This window comes from Haemorhous mexicanus, chromosome 25, assembly GCF_027477595.1.
Source record: "Haemorhous mexicanus isolate bHaeMex1 chromosome 25, bHaeMex1.pri, whole genome shotgun sequence".
Lineage (NCBI taxonomy): Eukaryota > Metazoa > Chordata > Aves > Passeriformes > Fringillidae > Haemorhous > Haemorhous mexicanus.
The window spans coordinates 2,496,015-2,509,405 of NC_082365.1; the positions used below are offsets into that span (position 1 = coordinate 2,496,015).

Consider the following 13,391-nt stretch of genomic DNA (forward strand, 5'->3'; position numbering starts at 1 on the left):
TCTATCCGTGTGTTGTTAAAGTAACTTTGTTGTAAGCACAGCCAGGAAACTCACGGACTCTAAAAGGCAGAGCGAGGAGGGGCCATGTAAAGTAACTCATGAATATGTAAATCAGCTATGGATATGCATAAGGATATATGAATACGCAAGAGAATGGTGAGGTATTAAAAGGTATTTAAGAATTAAATACTTTTTTTTGAGAATTAAATACCTTTTATTGAGAACTAAATACCTTTTTTTGAGAATTAAATACCTTTTTTTGAGAATTAAATACCTTTTATTGAGAATTAAATACCTTTTTTTGAGAACGGCTCCCCAGCTCCGGCACAAGAGTTTCCCTAAGATTTCTCTGAGCATTTCCAGTAAAATTTGACAAACCATTTCATGTAAAAGCATAGAAAATTTCTCCGAGCATTTCCAGTAAAATTTGACAAACGATTTCATGTAAAAGCATAGAAAATTTCTCCGAGCATTTCCAGTAAAATTTGACAAACCATTTCATGTAAAAGCATAGAAAATTTCTCCGAGCATTTCCAGTAAAATTTGACAAACGATTTCATGTAAAAGCATAGAAAATTTCTCCGAGCATTTCCAGTAAAATTTGACAAACCATTCTAGGTAAAAGCACCGAAAAGAACCCAAACTGATGCCAAAGGAATCGTTTGGTTTTTAGCTTTGAGTTCAAAAGCACATTTCCATTGCAGCCTGCAATCAGCTCTGTGCTCAGAGCAGAACACATCCCCAACCGCAGCAGCAGCGCTAAAGAAGAGACATTTCCCTCCCCGAAGGAAATGGAGAAACCTCGGAGAGAAAAGAGAGAGCGGCGCTTTTCTCCCTGCAGCCCCGGGCAGGCAGCAGAGGGCAGTGCCAGAGCCCCCAGCCCTGCTCAGGAGGGCACAGAGCTCCAGCCCAGCAGCACTCACCGGCGAGCAGAGGGAGCTTGGCCATCGTGGACCAGACCGATGTGCTCGGGCTCTCTCCCTCTTTTATAGCCTGCTCCTCTCTGAGCCAGCCGGGCTCCAGCAGGGCTGGACAAACATTGCGAAAGCTGGCACAGAGCAGCGCCACCGAATCCCACAGCAGCACAATGGGCCTGGGCCCTGCGGCTGCAGGGGTCACTGCAGGGTCACTGCCACCTCCTGGTGCTGCAGGGGCACACAAGGAGCGGGATTGGATCGCTGGCATTGCTCACCTGCTGTTCCTACAGCAGCGCTCTGTCCCCGCACATGGGGACCCGTGGCCGCAGGGTGTGACCTGGTGCTGTCCTTGGGCCCTTCCCAGGGCTGGCACTGCCAGAGCCCAGCTTTGGCCTTTGCCAGCCTCGGGTGGCCCCAGGCAGGGCTGAGCGGGGCTCTGGCTCCAGCTCTGGCACTGCTGGAGCTCTGGGCTCTGGGACAGAGGGATCTCGGTGCTCTGAGCTCACCTGGGCTCTCCTCAGGGAAGGAGACACGAGGAGTCCCACCACTAAAGAAAAACCACGTCAGATTTTGTAGAGGGTGATCTTGTCCCCCAGTGAGTTGCAGCTGGACCAGTTGCTGAAGATTGGAGGTGGGCCTGATCTTGACAGGCCACTCCCGTAACCAGCAAGAGCTAGCGATACATAAGAATAAGGAAAGAGGAGTGAGGGGAGTCAGATTACTGCTGCAAGGACCTGGAACAGTCAGTGTGTAGAGGAACTGCCTGTGAGGAATGAAGCTCTGACAATACAAAATCCTTGTGCCATGATAATGCTAGAACTTGTGACATCTAAGACAACCAGATTTTACTGAGTCATTCTTCACCTGATAAAGGAAACTTCTTCTGTAAGAAGCGTTGTTTTTGTCATCTTCTTTCCCTAATCTCCTGACACCCGTGGTCACAAGAGCGAGTGGGAGGAGAACGCAGCAGAAGCTGATTCTGATTCACTTGGTTTGCATCAACCCTTGCCACACCTCTGGTTCGGTAATTCCAGTGTTGCTGCTCCCCTGGAATGGGCAGGATGAGAGTTTTAGAGGGAAGATGCAGCAGGAAAAGCCCAGAGTGGTAAAATCTCTCTGCAACCCAACACTGCAATAGATGGAAGGTCCCTGTCTGCTCTTTCTAACTGGAATTCCTTCAGCAAGGACCAGTTCTTGTGCCCTTTGTCACCTCCCAGCACTCCCAGGGAACCCACGGCAAACCAGCTTCGTCAGAACAGGAGAAGGGCAGGAAAAGTCCTGGAGGAAGACTCCAGGGTTTGTCACCCCCACACGAAAACAATTCCATGTCCCTGAGCCTGCCCCAAATGCTCTCATTTCCACACCCAAACACCTTCCCTGGATAACAGAGCTGAACATGCTCCAGAGGTCACTGAGGGCGAGATTTTCCAGATCTATCCCGGCTGAATTTGTACCCTGGGACTTCACCCACCAAGAAGAACATTGGAAAATTACTCCTTGAGGATGTTGTCCTGTTATCAGCCCTGTCCCACCCCGTGCCTGCACCAAATCCCAAAGGCTCAGGCTGGCACGTTTTAATCTGCAGGTCAGCCAGCATCTGATAGCACATACAATCTGATACCAGGCTGTTTTCCAGGCTTCCAGTCATCCAAGGCTGGGTCACCTCCTGGAAAGTCACCTTCATGTCACCCCCAGGGAATTGAACCTCCCAGTGCAGTGTCCCCACTCCTGAGTGGGGAAATGGGTAGAAATCCCCAGTCTCCTCCCACAGGGGGAGAGCTTGGGGTCTCCATCGGGACAGAAGATGGAAATAAAATGTGGAGAGGATATTTTGAGGCATTCAGCTGAGGGGGCTTCACTTAGGGGAAAATGGGAATGCTCAGCAACACGGGGGTGTCTCAGTTTGGGAAAGAGCTGAGCAGGAACAGGAGGGGACAGACGTGAGAGGAAAATTAACTGGCCTCATCCTCTGGGGTGTCCCTTGTGGAGTTTAACCTCCAAGAAATAAAGAAATTCCCTCTGCTTCCCTGAGGAGAGCCCAGGTGAGCTCAGAGCACCGAGGTCCCTCTGTCCCAGAGCCCAGAGCTCCAGCAGTGCCAGAGCTGGAGCCAGAGCCCCGCTCAGCCCTGCCTGGGGCCACCCGAGGCTGGCAAAGGCCAAAGCTGGGCTCTGGCAGTGCCAGCCCTGGGAAGGGCCCAAGGACAGCACCAGGTCACGCCCTGCGGCCACGGGTCGCCATGTGCGGGGACAGAGCGCTGCTGTAGGAACAGCAGGTGAGCAATGCCAGCGATCCAATCCCGCTCCTTGTGTGCCCCTGCAGCACCAGGACGTGGCAGTGACCCTGCAGTGACCCCTGCAGCCGCAGGGCCCAGGCCCATTGTGCTGCTGTGGGATTCGGTGGCGCTGCTCTGTGCCAGCTTTCGCAATGTTTGTCCAGCCCTGCTGGAGCCCGGCTGGCTCAGAGAGGAGCAGGCTATAAAAGAGGGAGAGAGCCCGAGCACATCGGTCTGGTCCACGATGGCCAAGCTCCCTCTGCTCGCCGGTGAGTGCTGCTGGGCTGGAGCTCTGTGCCCTCCTGAGCAGGGCTGGGGGCTCTGGCACTGCCCTCTGCTGCCTGCCCGGGGCTGCAGGGAGAAAAGCGCCGCTCTCTCTTTTCTCTCCGAGGTTTCTCCATTTCCTTCGGGGAGGGAAATGTCTCTTCCTTAGCGCTGCTGCTGCGGTTGGGGATCTGTTCTGCTCTGAGCACAGAGCTGATTGCAGGCTGCAATGGAAATGTGCTTTTGAACTCAAAGCTAAAAACCAAACGATTCCTTTGGCATCAGTTTGGGTTCTTTTCGGTGCTTTTACCTAGAATGGTTTGTCAAATTTTACTGGAAATGCTTGGAGAAATTTTCTATGCTTTTACATGAAATGGTTTGTCAAATTTTACTGGAAATGCTCGGAGAAATCTTAGGGAAACTCTTGTGCCGGAGCTGGGGAGCCTCGCCTCTCTGCAGAGGTTTGCCCTCCCGAGGACAGCAGTGACCCCTGTGCTGTTCCCTTGTCCCCAGGTGTGGCCCTGCTGCTGAACGCCCAGCTCGGTAGGTGCCGCTCGCCCGGCGCAGCTCCCGCCGGAGCCGCCGCTGTCCCCACGCTGTCCCCGGGCCGAGCGGGGCCGGAGCGGGGCGGGAGCCGCGGGCCCGGGGCTGCGGAGCGAGCCCTGCCCGCCGCGGGGAGCAAGGCTGGGGCTGCAGGGCTGGGGGAGCCCGGGCTGCCCCGGGGTGCACCCCTGGCTCTGGCGGAGCTGTGGAGGTTTGGAAAGCCCGGAGTCTGCTGAGGAGGGCAGGAGCCTCCCCTGGAATGGAGAACGTGAACCCTCCCCACCCCTCTGAATTGCTCTAGATTTTAAATTGAGCGGCTCTCAGGTAAAAATGTGGGAGCGGGAAATAACAGTTCTTTAGTAGGGAAGGAAATAAAAGGATAAAATAAACAACACAGTGAGCTAAACCAACTCTGCCAGAGCCAGAACACAGCCCGACACCCTGATGGTGGCAATCCCATTGGAATTGTGGCTGAGCCCTCCTGCAGTGCCAGGGGTGGTTCTGCTGGAGCAGGGATCCTGGAGAAAAGGCAGGAAGGCTCGGGTGCAGGGCTGGGGGAGCCCAGGGTGCCCGAGGGTGCCTGGCCCCGCACAGGAGCTGTGCCCGTGCCCGGTGCCGTGCCCTGCCCGGGCACCGCCGCCCCTCCATGGCCGCTGTCTCCCCGCAGGCTCTGCCTATGTGCTGACCTGCTACTTCACCAACTGGGCCCAGTACAGGCCAGGTGAGGGCAGGTACACCCCCGAGAACATCGACCCTTGTCTGTGCAACCACCTGATCTACGCCTTCGCCGGCATGAGCAACAACGAGATCACCACCTACGAGTGGAACGACGAGACCCTCTACCAGTCCTTCAACGGCCTCAAGAACCAGTGAGTGCTGGGAGCCTCAGCAGGGCTCTTCTCCCTCCTGTGCCCTCCTGTGTCCTTCTCTGCTCCCTCCTGTGCCCTCCTGTGCCCTCCTGTGTCCTTCTCTGCTCCCTCCTGTGCCTCCTGTGCCCTTCTCTGCTGCCTCCTGTGCCCTCCTGTGCCCTCCAGTGCCCTCCAGTGCCCTCCTGTGTCCTTCTCTGCTCCCTCCTGTGCCTCCTGTGCCCTTCTCTGCTCCCTCCTGTGCCTCCTGTGCCCTCCTGTGCCCTTCTCTGCTCCCTCCCTGTCCTTCTCTGCTCCCTCCTGTGCCCTCCTGTGTCCTCCTCTGCTCCCTCCTGTGCCCTCCTGTGCCCTCCTGTGTCCTTCTCTGCTCCCTCCTGTGCTCTCCTGTGCCCTTCTCTGCTCCCTCCTGTGCCCTCCTGTGCCCTCTGCTCCCTCCTGTGCCATTCTCTGCTCCCTCCCTGTCCTTCTCTGCTCCCTCCCTGTCCTTCTCTGCTCCCTCCCACTCCTTCTCTGCTCTCTCTTTGTCCTTCTCTGTCCTGTGCCCTTCTCTGCTCCCTCCCACTCCTTCCCAGGCTCACTCTCAGCTCGGTCACAAGGATGCTGAGTGAAGAGGGACAGAGAAACGGCCAAGGCAGGACATGGGGACAGCTCCACCCTCTGAGCATGGGGGCAGCAGCTCGGGGGTGCTGTGGACATCGATTCTATGATTCTATGACATGAAATACCTCAGGGTGCTGCCCCTTCCCCTGCAGGAATAAAGATCTGAAGACCCTGCTGGCCATTGGAGGATGGAATTTCGGCACAGCCAAGTGAGTTCAAGCCATGCCCTAAATGGCAACGAGGGAAGAGAATCAGAGGAGGAAGGGGCTCCATGGGAACCCCACCTCTGTTCTGCTCTGCTTGCCCAGGTTCTCCACCATGGTCTCCACGCCCCAGAACCGCCAGACCTTCATCAACTCCGTCATCAAATTCCTGCGCCAGTACGGATTCGACGGGCTGGACCTGGACTGGGAATACCCCGGCTCCAGGGGCAGCCCTGCCCAGGACAAGGCTCTCTTCACCCTCCTGGTTAAGGTGGGCTTGGCTCCAGGCTCTGCTGGCCACAGCTCTGGGAGCCCTGGGCGGCTGCAGAGCCTCAGCCCCGAGCCCCCAGGTGATTGCTGTGCCTTGGATCCCTCAGGAACTGGTGGCAGCCTTCGAGCAGGAGGCCGAGCAGACCAACAGGCCCCGGCTCATGGTCACTGCTGCTGTGGCCGGAGGGCTCTCCACCATCCAGGCTGGCTACGAGATCGCTGAGCTGGGCAAGTGAGTGACCAGCCTGGGCTCCCTGGTGGCACTGGGGTGGCTCCCTGGTGGTGAAAGCCCCTGGCAGAGGGGACCCCACTGCAGGGGCTGTGGGGTGATGGCAGCCCCAGCTGGGGTGCCTCAGGTGAGGACAGAGCCGTGCTCCCCGCAGGTACCTGGATTACATCCACGTCATGACCTACGACTTCCACGGGCCCTGGGACGGCTCCACGGGCGAGAACAGCCCCCTGTTCAGCAGTGGCAGCCCCCTCAGTGTTGTGAGTGCCTTTGGGGCCTCTGGCCCGGGGCTTGCCTTGCCACAGCCCAGCCTGAACCCGGCTGCCTTTGCCAGGAATACGCCATGAACTACTGGAAGAACAGCGGCGCCCCAGCCCAGAAGCTGCTGGTGGGATTCCCGACCTATGGAAAGAGCTTCACCCTGCAGAGCCCGTCCGACAGCGCCGTCGGAGCCCCCAGCTCCGGGCCTGGCCCTGCAGGACCCTACACCAGGGAGGCCGGGCTCCTGGCTTACTACGAGGTGTGTGAGGGGCTCCCAGCACTGCAAGGGCAGCCCGGACACTGCTGGCACTTCCCAGCATGGAATTCCTACCCTGGCTGACATTCCCACTGCTCTTTCTCCCAGATCTGCACCTTCCTGAGCTCCAGAGCCACCCAGACTTGGGTTCCTAACCTGGCTGGCATTCCCATTCCTCTTTTTTCTATATCTGCACCTTCCTGAGCTTTGGGGCCACCCAGGTTTGGGTTCCTAACCTGGCTGGCATTCCCACTGCTCTTTCTCCTACATCTTCACCTTCCTGAGCTCTGGGGTCACCCAGGTTTGGGTTCCTTACCTGGCTGACATTCCCACCGCTCTTTCTCCTACATCTTCACCTTCCTGAGCTCTGAGGCCACCCAGGTTTGGGTTCCTAACCTGGCTGACGTTCTCACTACTTTTTTTCCTATATCTGCACCTTCCTGAGCTCCAGGGCCACCCTGGTTTGGTTTCCTTACCTGGCTGACATTCCCACTGCTCTTTCTCCCAGATCTGCTCCCTCCTGAGCTCCGGAGCCACCCAAGCCTGGGATGCCCCCCAGGATGTCCCCTACACCTACAAGGGCAGCGAGTGGGTCGGCTACGACAACGAGAAGAGCTTCGGCCTCAAGGTCTGGGGGCTGTGCTGGGATGGGGCCGGAGCCTCCTGCGGGATCAGATCCTGGGGCTCACCGGGATTGTCCTCCCCACAGGTGGACTGGCTGAAGAAGAACAACTTTGGAGGGGCCATGGTGTGGGCCCTGGACATGGATGACTTCACTGGCACCTTCTGCCACCAGGGCAAATACCCCCTGATCTCCAGCCTGAAGAGGGGCCTGGGGCTGCAGAGCGGCGGTGAGTGGCTCCAGGAGAGCAGGAGCAGCTCCTTGCTGGAGACTCCCGAAATTCCTGCGGGGCTGTGGGAGGGATGAAACATTCTGAACCCTTTTCCCACCTGGATTCCAGTCTGTGCTCCCTCTGCTGAGCCCCTGCCTCCCCCCACTGAGGCTCCCACCACCTCTCCTTCATGGGGACTCCCAAGCCCCCTGTGAAGGATGGGGAGGAATCCAACACTTCCAACCCTTTCCTGCCTAAATTCCTGACTGTTCCCCCCTCCTCCCATTCGAGGTTCTCACCACCACCACCACCTCCAGCAGGGGCAGCTCCTTCATGGAGACTCCCAAGCTCCCCACGAAGGATGGGGAGGAATCCAACACTTCCAACCCTTTCCTGCCTAAATTCCAGACTGTTCCCTCCTCCTCCCACTGACTGTTCCCTCCTCCTTCCACCAGCAGGAGCAGCCCCTTCATGGAGCAGCTCCTTCATGGAGAACCCCAACCATCCTAAGGAGGCGTGGGAGGGATGAAACACATGGAATATTAAAATAAACCTTCTCCTGCTTGAACTCTTCAATTCCAGGCTGCGCTCCCCCCGCTGAGCCCCTGCCTCCCATCGCTGAGGCTCCCACCACCTCTCCTTCATGGAGACTCCCAAGATCCCCGTGAAGGATGGGGAGGAATCCAACACTTCCAACCCTTTCCTGCCTCAATTCCTGACTGTGTTGTCCCTTCTCCTATTTGAGGTTCCCACCACCACCAGTAGGAGCAGCTCCTTCATGGAGACTCCCAAGCTCCCCATGAAGGATGGGGAGGAATCCAACACTTCCAACCCTTTCCTGCCTCAATTCCTGACTGTGTTCTCCCCTTCTCCTATTTGAGATTCCCACCACCACCAGCAGGAGCAGCTCCTTGATGGAGGAGCTTCCTATGGAGGTGTGGGAGGGATGAAACACCAGGAATATTAAAATAAACCTTCTCCTGCTTGAACTCTTCAATTCCAGGCTGCGCTCCCCCCGCTGAGCCCCTTCCTCCCATCCCTGAGGCTCCCACCACCTCTCCTTCATGGGGACTCCCAAGCTCCCTGTGAAGGATGGGGAGGAATCCAACACTTCCAACCCTTTCCTGCCTAATTACCTGACTCTTCCCTCCTCCCCCCATTCGAGGTTCCCACCACCACCAGTAGGAGCAGCTCCTTCATGGAGACTCCCAAGCTCCCTGTGAAGGATGGGGAGGAATCCAACACTTCCAACCCTTTCCTGCCTCAATTCCTGACTGTGTTCTCCCCTTCTCCATTTGAGGTTCCCACCACCAACTCCAGCAGGAGCAGCTCCTTGATGGAGGAGCTTCCTATGGAGGCGTGGGAGGGATGAAACACCAGGAATATTAAAATAAACCTCATCCTGCTTGAACTCTTCAATTCCAGGCTGCGCTCCCCCCGCTGAGCCCCTGCCTCCCATCGCTGAGGCTCCCACCACCTCTCCTTCATGGAGACTCCCAAGATCCCCGTGAAGGATGGGGAGGAATCCAACACTTCCAACCCTTTCCTGCCTCAATTCCTGACTGTTCCCCCCCTTCTCCTATTTGAGGTTCCCACCACCTCCAGCAGGAGCAGCTCCTTCATGGGGACTCCCAAGCTCCCCATGAAGGATGGGGAGGAATCCAACACTTCCAACCCTTTCCTGCCTCAATTCCAGACTGTTCCCTCCTCCTCCCATTCGAGGTTCCCACCACCTCCAGCAGGAGCAGCTCCTTCATGGAGACTCCCAAGCTCCCCATGAAGGATGGAAAGGAATCCAACACTTCCAACCCTTTCCTGCCTCAATTCCAGACTGTGTTCTCCCCTCCTCCCATTCGAGGTTCCCACCACCACCAGCAGGAGCAGCTCCTTGATGGAGGAGCATCCTATGGAGGCATGGGAGGGATGAAACACCAGGAATATTAAAATAAACCTTCTCCTGCTTCAACTCTTCAATTCCAGGCTGCGCTCCCCCCGCTGAGCCCCTGCCTCCCCTCACCGAGGCTCCCACCACCTCTCCTTCATGGGGACTCCCAAGATCCCCATGAAGGATGGGGAGGAATCCAACACTTCCAACCCTTTCCTGCCTCAATTCCAGACTGTGTTCTCCCCTTCTCCTATTTGAGGTTCCCACCACCTCCAGCAGGAGCAGCTCCTTCATGGGGACTCCCAAGCTCCCCATGAAGGATGGGGAGGAATCCAACACTTCCAACCCTTTCCTGCCTCAATTCCAGACTGTGTTCTCCCCTTCTCCTATTTGAGGTTCCCACCACCTCCAGCAGGAGCAGCTCCTTCATGGGGACTCCCAAGCTCCCCATGAAGGATGGGGAGGAATCCAACACTTCCAACCCTTTCCTGCCTCAATTCCAGACTGTGTTCTCCCTTCTCCCATTCGAGGTTCCCACCACCACCAGCAGGAGCAGCTCCTTGATGGAGGAGCTTCCTATGGAGGCGTGGGAGGGATGAAACACCAGGAACATTAAAATAAACCTTCTCCTGCTTCAACTCTTCAATTCCAGGCTGCGCTCCCCCCACTGAGCCCCTTCCTCCCATCGCTGAGGCTCCCACCACCTCTCCTTCATGGAGACTCCCAAGCTCCCTGTGAAGGATGGGGAGGAATCCAACACTTCCAACCCTTTCCTGCCTAAATTCCAGACTCTTCCCTCCTCCCCCCATTCGAGGTTCCCACCACCTCCAGCAGGAGCAGCTCCTTGATGGAGGAGCTTCCTAAGGAGGCGTGGGAGGGATGAAACACATGGAATATTAAAATAAACCTTCTCCTGCTTGAACTCTTCAATTCCAGGCTGCACTCCCCCCGCTGAGCCCCTGCCTCCCATCGCTGAGGCTCCCACCACCCCCAACAGTGGCTCTGGTGACTCCGGTGGCTCCGGTGGCTCCGGTGGCTCTGGTGGCTCCGGTGGCTCTGGTTTCTGTGCCGGGAAACCCAACGGGATCTACGCCGACCCCAGCAACAAGGGGAACTTCTACAGCTGCCTGAACGGGCGGACCTTCGTGCAGAGCTGCCAGCAGGGGCTGGTCTTCGACGCCCTCTGCTCCTGCTGCAACTGGCCCCAGTGATGCCGACCCCTCCAGCCCATCCATCCCTCGGGTTTCATTGTGTGCAATAATGGTGATTAATTAAAGCTTTCTCAAGGCAATCCTCTGGTTCTGGGGTGTTTTCAGTGCGTGGCTGTTAAAATTCCTGGCAGCAGGTTGCCTGCTCTTCTCTCCAGCCCCTGAAAGGATTTTCCAGAAGATTTCCAGGAGTCTTCCGGCAACTTCTGGAGAAGAAAAGTGGTGGCAGGGCAGAGAGCTGAGTGGTTGTTCCTCTTTGTTCAGGCACAAAGCGAGATCTGAGGTGAGGAGGAATTTGTAAAGCAGTTTTTTATAGAAATGGAGCACTTTGAGAGGTAAAAAAAAAAAAAAAAGGATAAAGGTAGTTTGTTTCTCCAGGGTTTTAAAGCCTGTGGGAGACGTGGAATCATGGAATCCCAGAGTAGAGGAGACCTTAAAGTCCATCCCATTCCACCACAGGCCATTCTTCCTGTTTGGGACAGCCAGGAAAGCTCCTTTCTCTCTGAATCCCACCGGCTCAGTGGGGAAATAAATATAAATATAAATATAAATATAAATATAAATATAAATATAAATATAAATATAAATATAAACATAAATATAAATATAAATATAAATATAAATATAAATATAAATATAAATATAAATATAAATATAACTAACTAGAAATAGAAATAGAAATAGAAATAGAAATAGAAATAGAAACGCAAATAGAACTAAATATAAATATGAATAGGAATAGGAATATAAATAGGAATAGAAATAGAAATATATTACATTAAAGATAAATATGCAACATTAAATAGAAATAGAAATAGAAGTAGAAATATAAAATAAATATAAATATAAACGCAAATAGAACTAAGTATAAATATGAATATGAATAGGAATAGGAATATAAATAGAAATGTTAATGGAGCTATATTACATTAAAAATAAATATACAATATTACATACACATATAAATATAAATAGGAAGAGGAATAGGAATATAAATAGGAATATAAATAGAAATATATTATATTAAAGATAAATATACAACATAAATATAAATATAAATATATAAATATAAATATAAATATAAATATAAATATAAATATAAATATAAATATAAATAGGAATATGAACGGGAATAGGAATAGGAATATAAATATTCTACATTAAAGATAAATATACCACAAAAATAAAATACAATAAAAATTAAAATAAAAATAAAATAAAAAGAAAATAAAAATAAAAATAAAAATAAAATAAAAATAAAAATAAAGACAAAAATAAATAAATAAAAATTAAAAAAAAAAAAACCACTCTGTTTTTCAAGCTGTTTCCCCAATCCCAGCTCTCCTTCCCCTGGAATTCCACTTCCCCCCTCTCCCAGCTCTGATTTCCCGGCCCTCCCTGCTCCCTCCCTCCTTCCCGGAACGCCCGCTCTGACTCACCCGTTCCAAGCCGTGCCGCCCCCGCCTGCTCCGGGCTCTGTGTCCCCTCTGGTCCCCGGGACGTTCCGGAGCTCCCGGGAGTTTTCCCGAGGTTCCCGGCCCTGCCTCTCTCCCTTTGTCCCTCCCTCCCTCCTTTCCCAGCCCAGGCTCTGAGCTCTTCTCATTCACACCCACAAATTCCTTCTCCTTAAAAGAAAAGTTTTTTTTAAAATAAAAGATTTTTAAAATAATTTAAGCACATTTTGGGCTCAGCTTGAGGAACCAAGCAGCCTTGAAATGAAACATTCCCTGCTGGAGCAGGTGCCCTTCAACCTCCCTGGGCCCAAAATAGCTCTGAGTCAGGCTGAGCCCCCAGTCCAGCTTTCCTGAGCAGGGTTTAGTGACCTCCACCTGGCCAGGGACGTCACCTCTGTCCCCACACTCCTCAGCCACCTGGCCTTGTTTGGAAATAACTCAAATCTCCCTTCCAGACCCTCCTGGATGGGGTTTGTCTCCCTCCCTTTCATCCCCCTCAAGGTTTTTTTTTTATTTTTGGGACAGAATTTCCAGTTCCCTCAGCCGTGCTCAGGTCACAGAGCAGGGAGAAACCTCAAATGAAAAATGAAGGGAAATGAATTAAAAACCTGACTGAAAATTAAGGGATGAAGCCAGAAATTGGGAATATTTCAAAGGGAGGGGTTGGGGGATGGTGGCTTTTGAGGGTGTGTTAGTTTTTTGAGGTTGGGATTGAAGGCATTTGAGATGTTTGGATTTATTATTTTTTATCAGTGAAACAGTCCTCTGAGTGTTGGTTTTTATTAGGAAGGTAGAAATGGTTAGCTGTTTTTTGTTATAAGGTCTTTAAGACTGAACTATTTAATTAAGAACTGAAACTGAGATTATTTTCCCATCTCACCCAATAACTGATGGCTTGAAGTTTGTTATGTGGACTTTTCTCTCCCAGGACTGGATCTCTCCCACTCCTTCCCCTCTTCCAGACATCCCTGACATTCCTCTCCCCTCTCCTATTTCCCAATCCTGTATTTCTCCCACAGGGAAGAAAACAAAGCTGTGACACTGAACAGGATCTGTTTTCCTGCTGACAATTCCCAATTTCCTGCCAGAAATTCCCTATTTTTTCCCAGATTTCCTGGACTGGATCTCTCCCACTTCTTCCCCTCTTCCAGGCTGGATTCATCCCCATCTTCCTGGATGTTCCTCTCTCCTATTCTAATTCCTGATCCTTCATTTCTCCCACAGAAATCAAGGACAGAACCCCTTGGCTCTGTCCATAGGAACAGGATCTGTTTTCCCACTGACAATTCCCAATTTTCTGCCAGGAAAATCCCAGATTCCCTGGACTGG

The 13,391-nt window shown here is 53.1% G+C and overlaps 1 protein-coding gene across 1 annotated transcript; it reads left to right on the top strand.

Annotated features, from left to right (window-relative positions):
- The first annotated feature begins 3,284 nt into the window (after nucleotides 1-3,284).
- On the top strand, nucleotides 3,285-10,691 carry LOC132338359 (acidic mammalian chitinase-like). Its single transcript, XM_059867792.1, has 11 exons — nucleotides 3,285-3,459; nucleotides 3,968-3,997; nucleotides 4,665-4,866; nucleotides 5,616-5,672; nucleotides 5,772-5,937; nucleotides 6,044-6,168; nucleotides 6,320-6,425; nucleotides 6,500-6,685; nucleotides 7,191-7,310; nucleotides 7,392-7,533; nucleotides 10,337-10,691. The coding sequence occupies exons 1-11, from the start codon at nucleotides 3,435-3,437 to the stop codon at nucleotides 10,609-10,611; spliced, it is 1,434 nt and encodes a 477-aa protein (XP_059723775.1). The 5' UTR covers nucleotides 3,285-3,434; the 3' UTR covers nucleotides 10,612-10,691.
- The last annotated feature ends 2,700 nt before the right edge of the window (nucleotides 10,692-13,391 follow it).

Coding starts and splice junctions, on each gene's coding strand:
- LOC132338359 (XM_059867792.1), top strand. CDS start 3,435: ATGGCCAAGCTCCCTCTGCTCGCCG. Junction 3,998..4,664: donor GCTGCTGAACGCCCAGCTCG/GTAGGTGCCGCT, acceptor GTCTCCCCGCAG/GCTCTGCCTATGTGCTGACC. Junction 7,311..7,391: donor AGAAGAGCTTCGGCCTCAAG/GTCTGGGGGCTG, acceptor TCCTCCCCACAG/GTGGACTGGCTGAAGAAGAA.